At 42.7% G+C, this 24,109-nt stretch overlaps 1 protein-coding gene across 3 annotated transcripts in view; it reads left to right on the top strand.

Moving 5' to 3' along the window:
* Positions 1 to 228: 228 nt before the first annotated feature.
* The window catches only part of LOC123999063 (rho GTPase-activating protein 27-like), a 39,368-nt gene continuing 15,487 nt past the window's right edge, over positions 229 to 24,109 (top strand). For all 3 annotated transcript variants that reach the window (XM_046304423.1, XM_046304422.1, XM_046304420.1), the window contains exons 1-2: positions 229 to 591; positions 9,162 to 10,197. In XM_046304423.1, the coding sequence (XP_046160379.1) occupies positions 9,226 to 10,197 (972 nt within the window). In that variant the 5' untranslated portion in view covers positions 229 to 591; positions 9,162 to 9,225. The remainder of the gene's footprint in view (positions 592 to 9,161; positions 10,198 to 24,109) is intronic.

Raw genomic sequence — 24,109 nt, 5'->3', positions numbered from 1 at the left:
ATATGGGTTGTATTTACAATGGTGTTTGTTCTCTCTCTCTCTGTCTCATTCTTTCTTCCTGTTGCTCTGCCTCTCACTTCTCTGAAGCAGGGATGTGCACGCTAGAACAGGAAATGAATGCAGACAGAAGAGGCAGGCAAGCTGCGACCGGCACACACACAAAGAGCACTCTCCCTCACACACACACACACACACACACACACACACACACACACACACACACACGCACGCACGCACGCACGCACGCACGCACGCACGCACACACACACACACACGCACACACACACACATTCTCTCTCTCACACACACACACACACACACATTCTCTCTCTCTCTCACACACACTCACTGTCCAGAGCTCCTCCAACCAGAGCTGGAACCTTTCAGCCCCAGGTGAAAAGACAGAAAGCGGAGGAGGGGAGTGGAGGCCGGCCAGAGGAAGAAGAAGGAGAGGGCAGGGGGGATCAGTGAGAAGAAAAGAGTGAAAGACAGAACAGAGCAACCTGTTCGTGAGATCTGGGACTCTGCTGAAGAAACCGTGGGAGCTGGGAACACAGGCTATAGGATGGTTTTGCTGTCCTCTTGCTCCAGGTACATTTTCTGCAAAAACCTTTTAATAGACCTATTTATATTGTGATTGTTGTACCTTATCACACCTTGTTACTGAGAAGTGTATGTTTTATTTTTTGTTTTTTTGCCATGGCAGAAATGTTGTTTGAGGGTTCTGTAGGGAAGTAGGACCTTTATTTAACAAGCCAGGAGCGAGGGCTCTTATTCGAATGTATGAAAACAACACAAGTTTAACACTAGATGCCCAGTGTGTGACTGCTGTTTGGCTGTTGTTGTCTGTGTTTGACCAATCACATACTTAGTGAAAGGGTGAATGTTCACCATGGATGTTGTTGTGATTCTTTCACATGCGAATCACTCAGGAAAATTACGATTGTGTCACGTGTTGATCTCTGAGAATGATCTTGTGGTGTTTGGTCAACACCCCAGTGGTTCATATACATATCTAAACCTTCACCTTCGGGTTTAGTTTTTCATCGCTTTCTGTGGCTAATCTCAGCATTGGATTTTATGACATTCAGAGATAGTCCCTTTATATTCCTCTCTGTCTCTGTTTTGAGTGTGTTATTGAGTGTGTTGTTGGGTGTGTTGTTAAGTGTGTTGTTGGGTGTGTTGTTGGGTGTGTTGTTGAGTGTGTTGTTGAGTGTGTTGTTGAGTGTGTTGTTGGGTGTGTTGTTGAGTGTGTTGTTGGGTGTGTTGTTGAGTGTGTTGTTGAGTGTGTTGTTGAGTGTGTTGTTGAGTGTGTTGTTGGGTTTGTTGTTGAGTGTGTTGTTGGGTGTGTTGTTGGGTGTGTTGTTGAGTGTGTTGTTGAGTGTGTTGTTGGGTTTGTTGTTGAGTGTGTTGATGAGTGTGTTGTTGGGTGTGTTTACAGGACAGGAACATATTGAGTGTATGTGTCCCTGGAGCACTCACACTGCATTCCTGCCCCTGCCTGGTAGGGGTGGGTGTGGAGGGAAAGAGGGTAGTGCCGCGGGCTTGGTTATACACATACAGGTGTAGGATCTTAATTAGATCCCTTTTTTTGTTGATGAGAGTGTTCCTGCACCGCAGGAAATGCAGATGAGCTTTACATATATTCACTGAAAACACACACTCTCACATAAGGTTGTTTTAACAGTATCAGACTTTTCATGTAACCTACTTTTGGCCTGATAAAACCATAACCACCGATCAAAAGCAACATTATGGACTAAACTTTCAAGTCCTGTTGCTGTAGGATTAATTTGCTGCGACAATATAGATCCTACATCTGTGCAGGACACATTCCAGCAAGTCCACCCTCCCTCCTATTGAGACACTTCTGTGGTCTCACAAACCAACATCACCTTGTTCAGGTGTTTTGGTTCATTTTTGAATAGCAGAAATGAACCATTGGTTCATAGTGGTTATGTGACTACTTTTATTCATTTAACTAGGCAAGTCAGTTCAGAACAAATTCTTATTTACAATGACAGCCTAGGAACAGTGGGTTAACTGCCTTGTTCAGGGGAAGAACAACAGATTTTTACCTTGTCAGCTCAGGGATTCTAGCAACCTTTCAGTTACTGGCCCAACGCTCTACCCACTCAGCTACCCATTTAATGTGGTTGCATTAACCACCATCACTGCTTTTCTCTTGAATCTTTAAAGCTCTAAGATTATGCGCCATTGTTCTGCCTTGAGCTCAGCATAGCCTTATTTGAAAGGTTAACAAAATTAGAGAATAGAGAGCAGTGCTAAATTTGTAACCAGGTTTAATGTCGAGGCCTGGGAGTGTGGAGCGCCACAGTTCAGAGGTGCCCCATATTTGCAGGGGTAAGCTAAGCAGCACAGCCTTACTCTTTTCCATCCTAGACATCCGGCCAGGAACCAGAGACACTGAGCGAGGTCAAAGGGAGCCCAACCAGAGGAAAAAGAAAGGTTTCCGTATTTAAACACAGGCTGAATGGGATCTGCCTCCTCCAATTGTTCTCCCTTTTCATCAGCCTTTTTGAGTTGGAGGGTGTTCCTCAACAGCATAGATACCAACCCAGCAAGGATGTTCGTTGAGTGTTAGATTCTGTATTTGTTATTTTGAGCCAATGTTAAGACATTCATGCTACAACAGACTCTTTCTGAACACAAAAAGTCTACAATCACACATGATGAAGTTATGAAAACATTGTGCATTGTAAGAAATAAATGCATGTGTGTGATTGAAATGGTACAGTGAAAGGCAAGAACAATGTACAGAATCTGTTCTGAAAACATTTTATAAACACTTTGGGAACGTTTTGAGACCCAGAAAAAGTTTGCTGGGACGGGCACTCTTTTCTGACTTGCACTGACATGATGAATCACTGCATTGAGCATATCGATCATTCTTCTCCCTTTCTGTCCGTTCCCAGAGGGAGGGAGTCTCTGAAATGTTATCAAGTCGTCAAACAGGTTATTTTTCTCTACTAGAAGCGCCCTAGTTCAATCCTATGAAACTCTGCATTTTCACAAAGCCCTATTTGTTATGTCATGTTAGGAGATATGGATACATGAGCAGTGAGCTTGGCACTGAGAGTTTGTGTGGCTTTATCTCAGGAGCCGGGTTAGGTGCTCCCTTCTTGGATTTCTGTTCCTTTGGTAAACCACAGGATTGCCATTCCGGTGGGCCAACTCCCTCCCTCTATTCAGTGTAGAAGCGGTGGCTGGGCTGTTCCGCTCTCTCCATCTCCACCCTCTGCTCTCTCGGGCAGTGGTGGTTCTGCCCTCTGCAGAGGACCCACTCTGCTATTCGGGCATGCTGGAGCAGGTTGTCAGTGATATAGGGAGGATGGCTCGGCTGCTACAGATGTAGGTCTGATTCTGAACAGATAATCCACAAAACATCCCTAAGGCCTAAAAATGACTATGGAATGGTGTAGGTTATTCAATTGAAATGCACTGCCTTGCACTGGAGTCCCACCTAATATGTCATCCAGTCTGTTAACCAGTTTTGTTGTTAGGTTGGAGTGAATGATGGGAGTGGCTCTACAGGTTCTATGCAGAGGTGGGGCTGGAAGGGGCCAGTGTTTACAGTGTAGAGAGGGATAAAGGGAATAGCTGGCCAGTGATTTTTTTCTCTTTTAACCTTCTCTATCTTTCTCCCCTCTCTCTCTTTATCTCTAAACCCTCTTTCTCTTATTTTCTCTTTCTCTAAGTTCTCTCAATCTCTCATCTATCTTTCTACCCACTGCAGCAACAGACACAGAAAGGATATATCACATGACTAGTCCTGCCTTGTCCCCTCTCCCTCCCCAGAGTTATTTTTGATTGCCAGTCCTTCGTCACTGGTTAATTACCTGAGCAGTGAGCACATCTGATCACGTAGTAGAATCAGGTTTGGCCAGAAATACAAGCCAGACACGTTGTAGCAATAGCAGACGTGCTCTGTGGGCTGTTCTACTACTGGTCTATGGGAAATGCTCAAGCTGCACTGTGTTGTCCTAAGAGTAGTTGGTGCATAAGACAAATCTATTGAGAGGATACACCTGTACAAGAACATGCTGTATGCAATGTAGTGTTAAAATGCACTGTCATTGTGTTTGACTACTGGTATTTGGGCCTGCACACAATGGCAAGCATTATGCAGAGTGTCAGTCATTAGTAATAATAAAGAAAGCCGTTCAATCTACCTGCAGAATACTGATAGAAAAACATAGCATACAAATGCAATGTATTTTCATTTTCAGTGTTGTAATAGGCAAATACCACCATTTCCCTTAGGTTAAAGACAGTTGTGTTTCCTTGAGTGGTAGACAGTGTGTGGTTTAGCGTTGTGGTCTGAGATAAGAGAGACATTTATGTGTGTGGGTGTGTGTCTGTGTGATATTCTCAAGATGTGAGACAAAGAGGGTTCACTTGGTTTCTATGTCAACATCTTTTGACTGCTCTAAATTGGCAGTGAGGAGAGAGGTCAACTCGTTCTCACTTTTTAAACAAGACCAAAACAAGCTATGATGTCAAAATGAATATGGAATTTTCCTATTGTGTGTGAGGTGAGGTCTGTTTATGCACATGTGTGGGCGTGCATTGTATGTGCATGCATGTGACCTTTCAGCTGATCTAAGGTCAGTTTTGACCCCTAAGGATTACAGTTAGTACAAGGGTATTAGTGTAGGGTATGCTGCTCCCAGATCTGTGATGAGGAACGATTTCCATCGCGAGCACATCCTGTTTCATGATGTCTGGCCTGCCACGGACTGGTCGGTGTTATGATATATTTTGGCATGTTGCTGAGAACAACATTACTTTTTCCTGCTTCTCTCTTTGTGTACGACTCAGCCCAGCCAGCCCAAAGAGAGGAAGGAACTACCACTAAACTGTCACACTCGCAAATCAAGCAATGCAGATATTCATTAAAATCCTGAAAATAAGGGTTAGCCAAATGATTGACTGGGACAGACAAACACGCAGAGGAGAGGAGAGACAAGGTATTTATAGGATGTTTAAAGCTTAGGAAAGGCTTCCGGTGCTGTGATTTTTCACCAGTCGGGGAAATCTGTAATATTTACAATGACCATGAAAAACACCATGAAAATATCATCCTCTACCAAATGACATTATACTCTACCATTATACATTAAACTCTACCAAACTAGCTAGTTAGTGCAACAAGAGGTGACGACGCTTGCCAGAGACCTGAATACTCCCCAAGATAATACCTAGGGTTTAGCTTAACAGGCTAACACAATGTGGTGACATGCATAGTCAGAAAAATCATTTAGGAAAGCTAAAAGGGAACATATGACATGTTCTGCTTTTTTCATGACATAACAGTTGTCCATTTTAGGGCTTGAAACAGTACATTTTAAGCCCTAAAATGGACATGCATATCAACCAAATCAAATGCATTCCACCCAACTTCCTTAAAGGACTTATATGAAACTTCTAAATGGAGAACAGCATTATCATGACATGTCATTTCCATATTTGCTGGATGTCCAGATATGTCACAAGCAGTGCTGTCATGATATAGAGCTATAGGGGGTTGACTATTATATCTACTGGTAGTGTGTGTGTGACCACTTGGCAGCTGGGTAATCTTTGAAGTTAAACATTATCTGTTGACAATGGGCGTGTGGTTCGTGGCCATCGAGAGATCTGCCATGTTTGCTGAACATATTCTGTAGTATTGGTGCTTCAACTGGAATGACCTAATGTACACATTCACATATACAGATATACCATTTGATAGTGATAAAATCATGTGTACTGCAATATGTATATGTATATTTAAAAATGTGAAGATGTACAGTTGAAGTCGGACGTTTACATACACTTAGGTTGGAGTCATTAAAACTAGTTTTTCAACCACTCCACAAATTTCTTGTTAACAAACTATAGTTTTGGCAAGTCGGTTAGGACATCTACTTTGTGCATGACACAAGTCATTTTTCCAACAATTGTTTACAGACAGATTATTTAACATATAATTCACTGTATCACAATTCCAGTGACTGTGCCTTTAAACAGCTTGGAAAATTCCAGAAAATTATGTCATGGTTTTAGAAACTTCTGATAGGCTAATTGACATCATTTGAGTCAATTGAAGTTGTACCTGTGGATGTATTTCATGGCCTACCTTCAAACTCAGTGCCTCTTTGCTTGACATCATGGGAAATCACAATGAATCAGCCAAGACCCCAGAAAATAATTGTAGACCTTCACAAGTCTGGTTCATCCTTGGGAGCAATTTCCAAACGCCTGAAGGTACCACGTTCATCTGTACAAACAATAGTACGCAAGTATAAACACCACAGGACCACGCAGCTATCATACCGCTCAGGAAGGAGACGGGTTCTGTCTCCTAGAGATGAACTAGAGATCATTGATTTGCGAAAAGTGTAAATCAGTCCCAGAACAAAAGCAAAGGACCTTGTGACGATGCTGGAGGAAACAGATACAAAAGTGTCTATATCCACAGTAAAACGAGTCCTATATCAACATAACCTGAAAGGCCGCTCAGCAAGGAAGAGGCCATTGCTCCAAAACCGCCATAAAAAAAGCCAGACTACGGTTTGCAACTGCACATGGGGACAAATATCGTACTTTTGGAGAAATGTCCTCTGGTCTGATGAAACAGAAATGGAACTGTTTGGCCATAATGACCATCATTATGTTTGGAGGAAAAAGGGGGAGGCTTGCAAGCCGAAGAACATCCCAACAGTGAAGCACGGGGGTGGCAGCATCATGTTGTGGGAGTGCTTTTTTGCAGGAGGGACTGGTGCACTTCACCAAATAGATGGCATCATGAGGGGGAAAATTATGTGGATATATTGAAGCAAAATCTCAAGACATCAGTCAGGAAGTTAAAGCTTGGTCGCAAATGAGTCTTCCAAATGGACAATAACCCCCAAGCATACTTCCAAAGTCGTGGCAAAATGGCTTCAGGACAAGAAAGTCAAGGTATTGGAGTGGCCATCACAAAGCCCTGACCTCAATCCGATAGAATACAGTAACTTGCGAAAGTATTCGGCTTTGTGACCTTTTGCCACATTTCAGGCTTCAAACATAAAGATATAAAACTGTATTTTTTGTGAAGAATCAACAACAAGTGGGACACAATCATGAAGTGGAATGACATTTATTGGATATTCAAACTTTTTTAACAAATCAAAAACTGAAAAATTGGGCGTGCAAAATTATTCAGCCCCCTTAAGTTAATACTTTGTAGCGCCACCTTTTGCTGCGATTACAGCTGTAAGTCGCTTGGGGTATGTCTCTATCAGTTTTGCACATCGAGAGACTGAAATTTTTTCCCATTCCTCCTTGCAAAACAGCTCGAGCTCAGTGAGGTTGGATGGAGAGCATTTGTGAACAGCAGTTTTCAGTTCTTTCCACAGATTCTCGATTGGATTCAGGTCTGGACTTTGACTTGGCCATTCTAACACCTGGATATGTTTATTTTTGAACCATTCCATTGTAGATTTTGCTTTATGTTTTGGATCATTGTCTTGTTGGAAGACAAATCTCCGTCCCAGTCTCAGGTCTTTTGCAGACTCCATCAGGTTTTCTTCCAGAATGGTCCTGTATTTGGCTCCATCCATCTTCCCATCAATTTTAACCATCTTCCCTGTCCCTGCTGAAGAAAAGCAGGCCCAAACCATGATGCTGCCACCACCATGTTTGACAGTGGGGATGGTATGTTCAGGGTGATGAGCTGTGTTGCTTTTACGCCAAACTTAACGTTTTGCATTGTTGTCAAAAAGTTCAATTTTGGTTTCATCTGACCAGAGCACCTTCTTCCACATGTTTGGTGTGTCTCCCAGGTGGCTTGTGGCAAACTTTAAACGACACTTTTTATGGATATCTTTAAGAAATGGCTTTCTTCTTGCCACTCTTCCATAAAGGCCAGATTTGTGCAATATACGACTGATTGTTGTCCTATTCACAGAGTCTCCCACCTCAGCTGTAGATCTCTGCAGTTTATCCAGAGTGATCATGGGCCTCTTGGCTGCATCTCTGATCAGTCTTCTCCTTGTATGAGCTGAAAGTTTAGAGGGACGGCCAGGTCTTGGTAGATTTGCAGTGGTCTGATACTCCTTCCATTTCAATATTATCGCTTGCACAGTGCTCCTTGGGATGTTTAAAGCTTGTAAAATCTTTTTGTATCCAAATCCGGCTTTAAACTTCTTCACAACAGTATCTCGGACCTGCCTGGTGTGTTCTTTGTTCTTCATGATGCTCTCTGCGCTTTTAACGGACCTCTGAGACTATCACAGTGCAGGTGCATTTATACGGAGACTTGATTACACACAGGTGGATTGTATTTATCATCATTAGTCATTTAGGTCAACATTGGATCATTCAGAGATCCTCACTGAACTTCTGGAGAGAGTTTGCTGCACTGAAAGTAAAGGGGCTGAATAATTTTGCACGCCCAATTTTTCAGTTTTTGATTTGTTAAAAAAGTTTGAAATATCCAATAAATGTCGTTCCACTTCATGATTGTGTCCCACTTGTTGTTGATTCTTCACAAAAAAATACAGTTTTATATCTTTATGTTTGAAGCCTGAAATGTGGCAAAAGGTCGCAAAGTTCAAGGGGGCCGAATTCTTTCGCAAGGCACTGTATTTGTGGGCAGAACTGAAAAAGCGTGTGCGAGCAAGGAGGCCTACAAACCTGACTCAGTTACACCAGCTCTGTCAGGAGGAATCGACCAAAATTCAACCAACTTATTGTGGGAAGCCTGTGGAAGGCTACCCGAAACGTTTGACCCAAGTTAAACAATTTACAGGCAATGCTACCAAATACTAATTGAGTGTATTTAAACTTCTGACCCACTGGGAATGTGATGAAAGCAATAAAAGCTGAAATAAATCATTCTTTCTACTATTATTCTGGCATTTCACATTCTTAAAATAAAATAAAGTGGTGATCCTAACTGACCTAAGACAGGGAATTTTTACTCAGATTAAATGTCAGAAATCTTGAAAAACGAAGTTTCAATGTTTTTGGCTAAGGTGTATGTAAACTTTCGACTTCAACTGTATATGTACAGAACATACTGTATATCTACAAGAACAGTAAGGTAATGCAATACCTTTGTAAAGTATGAGTAATGTAGTGAACCAATTTTTATATTTTTTTGTTCCCTTTAGGAGGGCTGCAGTGGAGCCTTGACCGTCCTTGGGGAAAGAGAGGGGGTGTGGCCACAACAGACACATGTCCTCCTTGGTGTGCAACATGGGGCTGGTGCTGGTAGAGTTTGAGTACGAGTACACGGGCCGCGATGGGGGCCTGGTGTCCATCAAGCCCAACGAACGATACATCCTGCTGGCCAAGACCAACGACCACTGGTGGCACGTGAGGAAGAACGAGCAAGCAAGGCCCTTCTATATACCTGCTAAATATGTCAAGGAGCTCCCCGCAGAGATCCCATCCCCGCTGGACTTTGCTGACCCACCCAGTCCCGATTTGGTCCCGGTTCCTGGGCCGGTGCCAGTGCCAGTCCCAAAGCACTCCGTACCAGACCGGGCAGAAACGAGGGCAGGAGATGAGGTGACTATCCGTCTCCGCTCCCCGAAGAGACATCAGAAGACTGAGCACCGCATGTCCACATTTGGTGTACCCTTAGAATTCCACGACCCGTCTCCCAGGGCGTTGAAGAGCGGCGAGCTGACCGACTCTCTGCTGGGCCTTCACTCCACCATTGCCCTTGAGGTCCCCTTAACAGTGCCCTCGCCTCAAGCCAACAATAGTGCCAAACACAAGAAGCAATTAAGCCTGAGTTCCGGTGTGCTCTTTGGCTCTTCCCTGTCGGTGGAGGAGCCTCTCTCCCTGAACCCCCGAGCCCCCAGCTTCAGCCCAGCTGACCCCCTCCAACGGCCCTCCCAGGCCATCCCAGTGGAGAGGTCCCTCATCCTTGATGCCGAGGTCACGGGTGGCGGGATTCCCCATCAGGAACCTCTGAAAGAGCCGGAATGTCCTCTGGAGCTGGAGGAGAGAGAAAATGAGAAATCTAGTGTGGAGCCTGAGGACGAATCGAAGGAGGACACTGAGAATATTTATGAATCCATATTGGACCTGAAGCTGGATGAGTCCCCTATAATAGTGGAGAAGGCCCCGACAGTGAGTCCTGCTGCTGTGGCTGAACCTACACCTGTCATCACTTCCACTTCTCCAACACAGACACAGGTAAAAGTATTATCTGTAAAGTGGTTGTAAGTAGTGAACCTGCAGTGCGACTGGCCTATTTGATCGCATTGGGGCCACAGTCTTTCCCTCACACTATGTACAGTGCCTTGCGAAAGTATTCGGCCCCCTTGAACTTTGCGACCTTTTGCCACATTTCAGGCTTCAAACATAAAGATATAAAACTGTATTTTTTTGTGAAGAATCAACAACAAGTGGGACACAATCATGAAGTGGAACGACATTTATTGGATATTTCAAACTTTTTTAACATTTCAAAAACTGAAAAATTGGGCGTGCAAAATTATTCAGCCCCCTTAAGTTAATACTTTGTAGCGCCACCTTTTGCTGCGATTACAGCTGTAAGTCACTTGGGGTATGTCTCTATCAGTTTTGCACATCGAGAGACTGAAATATTTTCCCATTCCTCCTTGCAAAACAGCTCGAGCTCAGTGAGGTTGGTTGGAGAGCATTTGTGAACAGCAGTTTTCAGTTCTTTCCACAGATTCTCGATTGAATTCAGGTCTGGACTTTGACTTGGCCATTCTAACACCTGGATATGTTTATTTTTGAACCATTCCATTGTAGATTTTGCTTTATGTTTTGAATCATTGTCTTGTTGGAAGACAAATCTCCGTCCCAGTCTCAGGTCTTTTGCAGACTCCATCAGGTTTTCTTCCAGAATGGTCCTGTATTTGGCTCCATCCATCTTCCCATCAATTTTAACCATCTTCCCTGTCCCTGCTGAAGAAAAGTAGGCCCAAACCATGATGCTGCCACCACCGTGTTTGACAGTGGGGATAAGGTGTTCAGGGTGATGAGCTGTGTTGCTTTTACGCCAAACATAATGTTTTGCATTGTTGCCAAAAAGTTCAATTTTGGTTTCATCTGACCAGAGCACCTTCTTCCACATGTTTGGTGTGTCTCCCAGGTGGCTTGTGGCAAACTTTAAACGACACTTTTTATGGATATCTTTAAGAAATGGCTTTCTTCTTGCCACTCTTCCATAAAGGCCAGATTTGTGCAATATACGACTGATATTTGTCCTATGGACAGAGTCTCCCACCTCAGCTGTAGATCTCTGCAGTTCATCCAGAGTGATCATGGGCTTCTTGGCTGCATCTCTGATCAGTCTTCTCCTTGTATGAGCTGAAAGTTTAGAGGGACGGCCAGGTCTTGGTAGATTTGCAGTGGTCTGATACTCCTTCCATTTCAATATTATAGCTTGCACAGTGCTCCTTGGGATGTTTAAAGCTTGGGAAATCTTTTTGTATCCAAATCCGGCTTTAAACTTCTTCACAGCAGTATCTAGGACCTGCCTGGTGTGTTCCTTGTTCTTCATGATGCTCTCTGCGCTTTTAACGGACCTCTGAGACTATCACAGTGCAGGTGCATTTATACGGAGACTTGATTACACACAGGTGGATTGTATTTATCATCATTAGTCATTTAGGTCAACATTGGATCATTCAGAGATCCACACTGAACTTCTGGAGAGAGTTTGCTGCACTGAAAGTAAAGGGGCTGAATAATTTTGCACGCCCAATTTTTCAGTTTTTGATTTGTTAAAAAAGTTTGAAATATCCAATAAATGTCGTTCCACTTCATGATTGTGTCCCACTTGTTGTTGATTCTTCACAAAAAATACAGTTTTATATCTTTATGTTTGAAGCCTGAAATGTGGAAAAAGGTTGCAAAGTTCAAGAGGGCCGTATACTTTCGCAAGGCACTGTATGTGCCTATGAAGGGATGACTGTTGATTAAAGGTGAGGCCCTTCATTACATGGGGCCTTTACTGGGCCTTTTACAGTTCATAGAGTAATCGTATCAAATCAAATCAAATCAAAATGATTTATATAGCCCTTCGTACATCAGCTGATATCTCAAAGTGCTGTACAGAAACCCAGTCTAAAACCCCAAAAAGCAAGCGTTGCAGGTGTTGAAGCACGTTGGCTAGGAATGACTCCCTAGAAACGCCAAAACCTAGGAAGAAACCTAGAGAGGAACCAGGTTATGAGGGATGGCCAGTCCTCTTCTGGCTGTGCCGGGTGGAGATTATAACAGAACCTGGCCAAGATGTTCAAATGTTCATAAATGACCAGCATGGTCAAATAATAGGTCTGGGACAGGTAGCACGTCCGGTGAACAGGTCAGGATTCCATAGCCGCAGGCAGAACAGTTGGAACTGGAGCAGCGGCATGGCCAGGTGGACTGGGGACAGCAAGGAGTCATCATGCCAGGTAGTCCTGAGGCATGGTCCTAGGGCTCAGGTCCTCCGAGAGAGAGAAAGACAGAGAGAAAGAGAGAATTAGAGAGCATACTTAAATTCACACAGGACACCTGATAAGACAGGAGAAGTACTCCAGATATAACAAATTGATCCTAGCCCCCCCGACACATCAACTACAGCAGCATAAATACCAGAGGCTGAGACAGGAGGGGTCAGGAGACACTGTGGCCCCATCCGATGATACCCCCGGACAGGTCCAAACAGGAAGGATATAACCCCACCCACTATGCCAAAGCACAGCCCCCACACCACTAGAGGGATATCTTCAACCACCAATTTACCATCCTGAGACAAGGCAGAGTATAGCCCACAAAGATCTCCGCCACGGCACAACCCAAGGGGGGGGGGGGGGGGGGGGGCGCCAACCCAGACCCACTCAAGTGACGCACCCCTCCTAGGGACGGCATGAAAGAACACCAGTAAGCCAGTGACTCAGCCCCTGTATTAGGGTTAGAGGCAGAGAATCCCAGTGGAAAGAGGGAAACCGGCCAGGCAGAGACAGCAAGGGTGGTTCGTTGCTCCAGAGTCGTTCCGTTCACCTTCACACTCGTGGGCCAGACTACACTCAATCATATGACCCACTGAAGAGATGAGTCTTCAGTAAAGACTTAAAGGTTGAGACCGAGTTCGCGTCTCTCACATGGGTAGGCAGACCATTCCATATAAAATGGAGCTCTATAGGAGAAAGCCCTGCCTCCAGCAGTTTGCTTAGAAATTCTAGGGACAATTAGGAGGCCTGCGTCTTGTGACCGTAGCGTACGTGTAGGTATGTACGGCAGGACCAAATCAGAGAGATAGGTAGGAGCAAGCCCATGTAATGCTTTGTAGGTTAGCAGTAAAACCTTGAAATCAGCCCTTGCCTTGACAGGAAGCCAGTGTAGGGAGGCTAGAACTGGAGTAATATGATCAAATTTTGGGGTTCTAGTCAGGATTCTAGCAGCCGTATTTAACACTAACCGAAGTTTATTTAGTGCTTTATCCGGGTAGCCGGAAAGTAGAGCATTGCAGTAGTCTATCCGAGAAGTAACAAAAGCATGGATTAATTTTTCTGCATCATTTCTTGACAGAAAGTTTCTGATTTTTGCAATGTTACGTAGATGGAAAAAAGCTGTCCTTGAAACAGTCTTGATATGTTCGTCAAAAGAGAGATCAGGGTCCAGAGTAACACCGAGGTCCTTTACAGTTTTATTTGAGATGACTGTACAACCATTAAGATTAATTGTCAGATTCAACAGAAGATCTCTTTGTTTCTTGGGACCTAGAACAAGCATCTCTGTTTTGTCCGAGTTTTAAAGTAGAACATTTGCAGCCATCCACTTCCTTATGTCTGAAACACAGGCTTCTAGCGAGGGCAATTTTGGGGCTTCACCAGGTTTCATTGAAATGTACAGCTGTGTGTCATCAGCATAGCAGTGAAAGTTAACATTATGTTTTCGAATGACATCCCCAAGAGGTAAAATATACAGTGAAAACAGCAGTGGTCCTAAAACAGAACCGTAAGGAACACCAAAATGTACAGTTGATTTGTCAGAGGACAAACCATTCACAGAGACAAACTGATATCTTTCCGACAGATAAGATCTAAACCAGGCCAGGTTTAGATCTAGACCAATTTGGGTTGCCAATCTCTCCAAAAGAATGTGGTGATCGATGGTATCAAAAGCAGCACTAAGTTCTAGGAGCACGAGGACAGATGCAGAGCCTCGGTCTGATGCCATTAAAAGGTAATTTACCACCTTCACAAGTGCAGTCTCAGTGCAATGATGGGGTCTAAAACCAGACTGAAGCATTTCGTATACATTGTTTGTCTTCAGGAAGGCAGTGAGTTGCTGCACAACAGCCTTTTAAACATTTTTTGAGAGGAATGGAAAATTCGATATAATTCGATATCCGATATTTTTTATATTTTCTGGTTCAAGGTTTGGCTTTTTCAAGAGAGGCTTTATTACTGACACTTTTAGTGAGTTTGGTACATATCCGGTGGATAGAGAGTAAACGTCCGTTTACTATGTTCAACATAGGAGGACCAAGCACAGGAAGCAGCTCTTTCAGTAGTTTTGTTGGAATAGGGTCCACTATGCAGCTTGAAGGTTTAGAGGCCATGATTATTTTTATCATTGTGTCAAGAGATATAGTACTAAAACACTTGAGTGTCTCTCTTGATCCTAGGTCCTGGCAGAGTTGTGCAGACTCAGGACAACTGAGCTTTGAAGGAATACGCAGATTTAAAGAGGAGTCCGTAATTTGCTTTCTAATAATCATGATCTTTTCCTCAACGTTCATGAATGTATTACTGCTGAAGTGAAAGCCATCCTCACTTGGGGAATGCTGCTTTTTAGTTAGCTTTGCGACAGTATCAAAAATACATTTTGGATTGTTCTTATTTTCCTCAATTAAGTTGGAAAAATAGGATGATGGAGCAGCAGTGAGGGCTCTTCGATACTGCACGGTACTGTCTTTCCAAGCTAGTCGGAAGAACTCCAGTTTGGTGTGGCGCTATTTCCGCTCCAATTTTCTGGAAGCTTGCTTCAGAGCTCGGGTATTTTCTGTATACCAGGGAGCTAGTTTCTTATGAGTAATGTTTTTAGTTTTTAGGGGTGCAACTGCATCTAGGGTATTGCGCAAGGTTAAATTGAGTTCCTCAGTTAGGTGGTTAACAGATTTTTGTCCTCTGACTTCCTTGGGTAGGCAGAGGGAGTCTTGAAGGGCATCAAGGAATCTTTGTGTTGTCTGTGAATTTATAGCACGACCTTTGATGCTCCTTGGTTGGGATCTGAGCAGATTATTTGTTGCAATTGCAAACGTAATAAAATGGTGGTCCGATAGTCCAGGATTATGAGGAAAAACATTAATAATAAGATCCACAACATTTATTCCATGGGACAAAACTAGGTCCAGATTATGACTGTGACAGTGAGTAGGTCCAGAGACATGTTGGACAAAACCTACTGAGTCGATGATGGCTCCGAAAGCCTTTTGGAGTGGGTCTGTGGACCTTTCCATGTGAATATTAAAGTCACCAAAAATGAGATTTTTTGTATTGTATTGTAAATGTTAGCAACACCTCCGCCTTTGCAGGATGCACGGGGGATATGGTCACTAGTGTAACCAGGAGGTGAGGCCTCATTTAACACAGTAAATTCATCAGGCTTAAGCCATGTTTCAGTCAAGCCAATCACATCAAGATTATGATCAGTGATTAGTTCATTGACTATAATTGCCTTTGAAGTAAGGGATCTAACATTAAGTAGCCCTATTTTGAGATGTGAGGTATCACGATCTCTTTCAATAATGACAGGAATGGAGGAGGTCCTTATCCTAGTGAGATTGCTAAGGTGAACACCGCCATGTTTAGTTTTGCCCAACCCAGGTCGAGGCACAGACAATGGGGATAGCTGAGTTGACTACACTGACTGTGCTAGTGGCAGACTCCACTAAGCTGGCAGGCTGGCTAACAGTAAATAGTTGGAATAGCATATCAAGTCAGACAGGTAACACTGTGGGCAGGGTGCAGAAGAACCTGTTCACAGATGGTGGACATTTTCTTTCCTCCATAACTTAAGATACCACAGGGAGGCAATGTCTTCAACTAAATGTTGTTGAGGAAATCAAGGTAGTTCCTGGCAACATCCACATATTCAGCTTCTGCCCCCAAGCCATAAGAATGCTAAATTGTTTGCTAAATAGTTAACCAAATAGCTACCCGGACTATCCGCATTGACGCTTTTTGCACAAACTTTTTGGCTCATCATATGCGTTGCTACTACAGTTTTTATCTGGCATAATATTGCTAGTTATATGTTTACACAGTACATGACCAAAAGTATATCATTGCAAAATTATGGGCAATAATATGTGGTTGGTTCTGGGAAGGCTTTCCACTAGATGATGGAATATTGCTGCGGGGACTTGCTTCCATGCAGCCGCAAGAGTATTAGTGAGGTCGGGCACTGATTAGGCCTGGCTCGCAGTCAGTTTTCCAATACATCCCAAAGGTGTTTGATGGGGTTGGGGTCAGGGCTCTGTGTAGGCCAGTCAAGTTCTTCCACACTGATCTCGACAAACCATTTCTGTATGGACCTCGTTTTGTGCACAGGGGCATTTTCATGCTGAAACAGGAAAGGGCCTCCCCTGAACTGTTGCCACAAAGTTGGAAGCACAGAATCATCTAGAAAGTCATTGAATGCTGTATCGTTAAGATTTCGCTTCACTGGAGCTAAGGGGCCTAGCCCAAACCATGGAGATAAGGCGCATAGCTCCAGACCATTATTCCTTTTCCACCAAACTTTACAGGTGGCACTATGCATTGGGGCAGGTAGCGTTCTCCTGGCATCCGCCAAACCCAGATTTGTCCGTTAGACTGCCAGATGGTGAAACGTGATTCATCACTCCAGAGAACGCGTTTCCACTCCTCCACAGTCCAATGGCGGCGACCTTTACACCACTCCAGCCGATGGTTGGCATTGAGCATGGTGATCTTAGGCTTCTCGGCCATGGAAACCCATTTCATGAAGCTCCCGACAGCTCGGTACTGGCCCCCTGTGTATATAGGCAAGTTATTGTTACTCATTATGTATTTATTATTAAGTATTTTACTTTTCTATTATTTCTCTATTTTCTTTCTCTCTGCATTGTTGGGAAGGGCCGTAAGTAAGCATTTCACTGTTAGTCTAAACCTGTTGTTTACGAAGCATGTGACGAATGCAATTAAATATTCAAGTTAAAACATCAGGAAGAGATTTGTTTACCGTATTTCTGTTTGGTTACTTGACTTTTTCACTGAAGATTTCAGTCAACTGATTCGTTGAACAAGTTCAACTTCTCAGCTATAGTTCAGTCTTGAATCCATGACTCCTCAATTGCCAATAGTGGTGAAGGAAGTGTGTTCAAAAGAAAAGAGCGGGAATACAATGGTGATCAGCATGACCCCTGCTGTCAGTGACATCACACACAATAGTCAGGAGAAACACATGAGGTTCTGTCTGCTAGCATTAGTCATGAGGTTGTGGCCAGTCCATTTAATGCTTTGGCCACAGAGATAATGAAATAGGGAGGACAGAGGAAACCATGGAAGACAAAAGAAAAGAGGGTCAGTTACAGGCCGGCACTGCTGAGGTAACGTCAACGGAGAATATGCTTTTTTGAGCCGTGGCGGCAGGAAGTGGTGAGTTTGACTCCAGGGGAAGAGGGGAATTAATCCAGGACGCTTTTCAACTTTCAAACATATGAAAATGTAAAAGTTCTCTGGTTATACCAATCACACTCACAGTGATTTAAAGAGCTGTAAAAAAGTGCATGAACATGTTTTTTAGGCCAGATAGAGTAATAGGAGAATTATAGGAGAGACGGGAGGATCTAGGTCAGGGTTGTTCAGTGGGCGATTCCAAGCCAGCGGGGGTGATCTTGCAAAGAGATTGTTTTGGCAGATCTCGCATAGAAACTTCAGCGAAAGGATGGTTAACATGCTTTTTACATTTGTATCACAAACATTTCTTTTGAAAATCACGATGAAAGTGGCCATTTTACATGCCTCCTGTAAGACCCTATTGTAACGCTCATCATGGGTGGAAGAAGAGGAGGACCAATGCACAGCGTGGTAGTGTTCATATTCTTTAATGAAACAACTGAACACTGGAAAACAAAACAAATGAACAGTCCTGTACGGTGAAGAAAAACACAGAACAGAAAATAATCACCCACAACTCAAAGGTGAAACCAGGCTACCTAAGTATGGTTCTCAATCAGGGACAACGATTGACAGCTGCCTCTGAATTAGAACCATACCAGGCCAAACACAGAAAACCAAAATTATAGAAAAAAGAACATAGACTGCCCACCCCAACTCACGCCCTGACCATACTAAAACAAAGACAAAACAAAGGAACTAAGGTCAGAGCGTGACACCTATAACCTGTGAACTGTACATGATACAGACAACATCTTGGTGTCATTATCCTCCTTTATAGTGTGCTCTAACATATGGAGTATGTCTAGATTCTGAAATAAAAATGTTCACATTCATAATTTATAAGCTATCCTGAATCACCGCTTTACATGAACTGCAGAGATGATATGCATTACACCGCAGTCTAATGTTGTCACTTGAAACAACACGATAAAAGACACGTCAAACAACATATTCACTTAATGGGGCAAGATACTTTGAAATACACATTTCCCTCATAAAGCCTGAACTTCTTCTCCCAAAGGAACTTTATCAGGCTTGGATCTGACTGGGAAGGGAGATATGTTATGATGCAGGAACCATGCAATTACAACGCTCAGACACTAGTATGTTGTGCAGAGAGGAGGGTCAAGGGCTTCAGATCTCTCATAGGCACAAAGAGACAAACTTATTCAGGTGTCAAAAGTGGAGTCCCATGGTTTTGCCAGGTTTGGATTACAATTGACAGGCATTTATGTCAGAAGTTCGTGATCTGGTGACACTGGGAATGCAATAGATAGAGCCAGGGTAAGTTCAAAGTTCATGCTGTTCTAATGTAGTTTAAATAGAATAAAAAAGTAGTTTCATGTTTGACTTTCGAGTCATTATTACATGCCTGTTTTAAATTCTCTGATGATAATTTAAAAGAAAATTGAATCTGCATTTTATGTTTGAGCTGCTGCACCAGTGTTAAGTTAACAATTGAATGTGTGTAACGCTCTTTGTCCTGCCTACTATCTGTGTAAAGTAATTCACATGTAACCATTCTATGTAATCAATATCTTATCTTTTTATTGATTACTCAACTTTTGACACTTCTTGTTACAAAACTGGTTGACATTGAATACATTTTGAGCAGAACTGAAGTCACCACATGCCTATAGACTGCTGGGGAATATCTGAACCTGCACAAAGATTAGTAACCTTGGGTTACATTTTAGTCAACATAGTACTACTTTTAGACTGCAGTGGAGGCTGCTGAGGGGAGGACGGCTCCTAATAATGTCTGGAATGGAGTTCATGGAATGGCATTAAACACATGAAAAACACTCCATTCTGGCCATTATTAGCAGCCTTCACTATTTTAGAGGTATTTGCTTCATTCTCACCTGCACAGTTTGATGTCTGTTATGTTTAAGCAGGTACACAGAAGCCTGAGTTCCAGTAAGAAACAAACTGAAGTGTCTTTAAAACATGGCCACTCACTAAAAATGACTCTATGGATGTCTGCACAATAACAATCGGTTGGATTTCAGCCACATTCAGTGTCTGTTCACCTCTTTGCGTTTGACACAAAATAAACATTATGTGATTCCTAGGTTTCGGTTTTTGATTCTGTGGCCTTTGGTCAAGTGACTTGATATAGGTTCTACATACAGCAATAAACAATAAATGTTTGTTATATGGAAGCCGAACTGTAGGTGACATTAAACAATCATTTATCATGGCTGAGAAACATGGAATCATTCAATTACATTTGGAGTACTGGACATTATATTTAGAACTTGACAGCCAATGAGTTGGTCAACTTCTGTAAGCAGCTCCATAAGGAAGAATCCATTATCATTTATAAAGCCTGTATCCCTTCCAAATCATTTAAGGTATGCACCCCTTAACCTGATAACCACCCAAGCTGTATGAGTTAAAAACTTCACGCTCTATATCCAATTTCAGAAATGTCGATAAATGAGCTTTTATTGTTTGAAGAAATTCTAAAAGAGATTGGTCTGTTTTTTTCACTATCTAATCATGGCATGGGGTTGTTCAATGACAGACATGTATTTGTTTCAAATCTATCACTTGATGGTTTAATTTCAGAGACAAAAAATCTTATTTTTTGCAAAATATTATATATCCACCTCACTCTTAGATAAATAAGTAGTACTGCTAGGTTTAACACAGTTAAATATGACAAATAACTACATGTTGTATAAAGAAATGTACAAATGATACATTTGTGACATCAATATATACAAACATTGTTTCGTCATTGCTTATCCAGAGTGACTTGCAGTAAGTGCCTTCATCTTAAAATTGCTGGGTGAGACAACCAGATATCACAGTCAAATATACAGGATGTGAACATTCCATTCCGGCTAAAGACTGGATATACTGTATAATAACTCATTTAAAAACATTTTCATACACATCTAAAATCTATTAATAAAGACATCTGAGAACAGTACTATTTTACACACACATGAAGATACCCATAAGCAACCAAATGTGAACAATTGGTGGATATAGCATTTTGGAAATAAACTCTTCAAGTGTAGACAGTCATGAGAGGGTGAACTTTTCGTCTTGCCTTAATAGCTAAGTCATTCTAAATGTAGCCTGTGTCTGACTGCAACATCATGAGAATAAATAACTGCTAGATGCTTTGTGGTAGAGGTATAATTAGCAACATACATATTGGACAGGATGTAACATGCAGTATGACTCAATGAGCTTTCGATCATCTGATCATGTTTCACTTACTTCACTCACTTCAATACATGCACTCTTCTCTGTTTCTGTCACTCAGTAAGTGATACAAATCAAATCAAATTGTATTTGTCACATGCACTGAATTCAAGTCTATGACTTGGGTGGCTGGAGTCTTTGATCATTTTTAGGGCCAAAAGTTGCAAGATTGAATCCTTGAAGTGACAAGTTTAAAAATCTGTCGTTTTGCTCTCAACGGTGCACCTGTAGAACATTTTGAGGACCCAAGTCAAATATTTTCAGTCTCCTGAGGGGGGAATAGGCATTGTTGTGCACCCTACATGACTGTCTTGGTGTGTTTGGACCATGATAGTTTGTTAGTGATGTGGACATCAAGGAACTTGAAGCATTCGACCATCTCCACTACAACCCTGTTGATGTGAATGGGCCTTTCTTTTCCTGTAGTCCACAGCTCCTTTGTCTTTCTCATGTTGAGGGAGAGGTTGTTATCCTAGCACCACACTGCCAGGTCTGTGATCCCCTCCCTATAGGCTGTCTCAGGCCTACCACCATTTGTCATTGGAAAACTTAATGGTGGTGTTGGAGATGCGTGGACATGAAGCCGTGGGTGAACAGGGAGTAAAGGAGTGGACTAAGCACGCATCCCTGAGGGGCCCCTGTGTTGAGGATCAGCGTGGCGGATGTGTTGTTGCCTACCCTTACCATCTGGGGGCAGTCCATCAGGAAGTCCCGGATCCAGTTGCAGAGGGAGGTGTTTAGTCTCAGGGTCCTTACCTTAGTGATGAGCTTTGAGGCCACTATGGTGATGAATGCCGAACAGCATTCTCATGTAGGTGTTTCTTTTGTCCAGGTGGGAAAGGGCAATGTGGAGTACAATAGAGATTGTGTCATCTGTGGATCTGTTGGTGTGGTATGCTAATTGGAGTGGGTCTAGGGTTTCTTGGATGATGGAGTTCATATGAGCCATGACCAGCCTTTCAAAGCACTTCATGGCTACAGACGTGAGTGCTACGGGGCGGTAGTCATTTATGCAGGTTACCTTGGCATTCTTGGGCACAGGGACTATGGTGGTCTGCTTGAAACGTGTAGGTATTACAGACTCGGTCAGGGAGAGATTGAAAATGTCAGTGAAGACACTTGCCAGTTGATCAGCACATGCGTTGAGTACGCATCCTGGTAATCCATCTGGCCCTGTGGCCTTGTGAATATTGACCTGTTTAAAAGGTCTTACTCATATCGGCTAAGGAGAGCGTGATCACACAGTTGCCGGAACAGCGGGTGCTCTAATGCATGGTTCAGGGTTGCTTGCCTCAGAGCAAGCATAGAAGGCATAAAGCTTGTCTGGTAGGCTTTCAATGCTAGGCATCTAGCTGTTGGGTTTCCCTTTGTAATCCGTAATAGTTTGCAAGCCCTGCCACATATTGAGCGAGTCACTGGTACTTCCTGCTTGAGTTTTTGCTTGTAAGCAGGAATCAGGAGGATATAATTATGGTCAGATTGGCAAAATGGAGGCGAGGGAGAGCTTTGTACACATCTCTGTGTGTGGAGTAAAGTTGCACACGTGACATGCTGGTAGAAATTAGGTACACCCACCCAGCCATTGTACCCAGTTAGCAGCACCGCTGGGCCACTGTGTTTACAAAACAAAGGAGGAGCCCTTTCCTGTACTGTAGGACTGCAAGCCTTGCCCCAAACAACTGGAAACAAACACACACAAACACATGTTTCCATAATCCGCTCCAATAGGCTAGCCCCCATGCCACGCCAGGCCGCACACAAACACTGACACACACACACACACTCAAGTTTTTGAGCAGAACTGTTTGCAGCGCTCCTGAATCCTGAAATGTTCTCATGACATAATTATTTAATTAGCTAAATGTAAACAGGCGATTGAGTAAAGATACTCCCTTCAGTGCTTCTCAATTACACGCACATGCTTTTCTAAAACGTTATTATTTAGTTATGCAAGGTATCAGTGTTGTGTTGGCTGCAATCTGTGCATTATGTGTGCTCGCGATCTATGCAGGCAAGAGAGGGTTAAACTGAGGAACATCGCAACCACTCCCAAGATTTGCTGCTGCTAGGCAGTTGCTTTACCTGTACTGTAGCGTACCTGACAAAGCATGGAGTGTGTGAGTGTACAGTGTGGAATAGTGAGGTGAATACTGTACTTTAAAACTGGATTAAGGGAAAGCTGAAGTCTATAACTTCTAAATGATATCTTTGAAGGATAGTCTACTCTACATTTGAGCCTGGGATTAACCAAACACACTTTAAACAGGTAATTTGCCCTTTTTATGGTCGTGATGGCTCCGTTTGTTGTTTAGATTTGGATTGAGGCTTTGCTCTGTTTAAATAGGATTTTATGCGCATTAATAGCTACTAACTGTAACAGTTTTAATACATGTATTATACATGTGGTGTAAATTACAGTGATTCAGGTAAGCATTAATTTCTATCAAATTTCATTTTGGTCACCTGGCAATAACCTGGTATTATTTGAGCACACATTACATTTTTGAAAACATGACCTTCCTCCAGTTGACTTATCTTGTCAATATACTGTATATTTGTACATGAAAATGACATAGACCCCAGTGTCGGTCAATGACCTCTGACATACACAGTGTTTGACCCTCAGATGCAAAATAGCTCAGGTATAGACTGTGATTATGCATTAGCCCAGACCATGATGTTCTTGTTCTGTAGGGGGGTATTTATGTAATGCTCTATAGGCTACTTACTATTACTCTAAATATCTACAGGCTGAATATGGGTCCATAACTCTTGTCTATTTAGATCTTGATAGTGTCAGCTGTTTTTTCTTCAGTTTATCAATATGAGGAATTGATGAGTCAGTCCACTGGTGATTGAATGGAAAAGCACATCAACCAGTAAACCATGTGGCACTCACTGCCATGCAGCATTCAGTCACCTCATCTGATACTGAGTGAGCGTTCAAGATTTAAGATGAAGACAGTATAAAGCGAGACTGAGATTATGCTCTTATATAGTTCCAATCTGTCCATATACACTGAGTGTACAAAACATTAGGATCACCTTCCTAATATTGAGTTGCATCCCCTTTTGCCCTCAGAACAGCCTCAATTCATCAGGGCATGGACTACAAGGTGTCGAGACCATTCCACAGGGATGCTGCTGGCCCATGTTTTATTTATTTGTTTACCTTTATTTAACTAGGCAAGTCAGTTAAGAACAAATTCTTATTT

This window comes from Oncorhynchus gorbuscha, linkage group LG16, assembly GCF_021184085.1.
Source record: "Oncorhynchus gorbuscha isolate QuinsamMale2020 ecotype Even-year linkage group LG16, OgorEven_v1.0, whole genome shotgun sequence".
NCBI classification, from domain to species: domain Eukaryota; kingdom Metazoa; phylum Chordata; class Actinopteri; order Salmoniformes; family Salmonidae; genus Oncorhynchus; species Oncorhynchus gorbuscha.
Note: the sequence above shows the minus strand (reverse complement) of the source record. Positions and strands in the feature narration are given on the sequence as shown.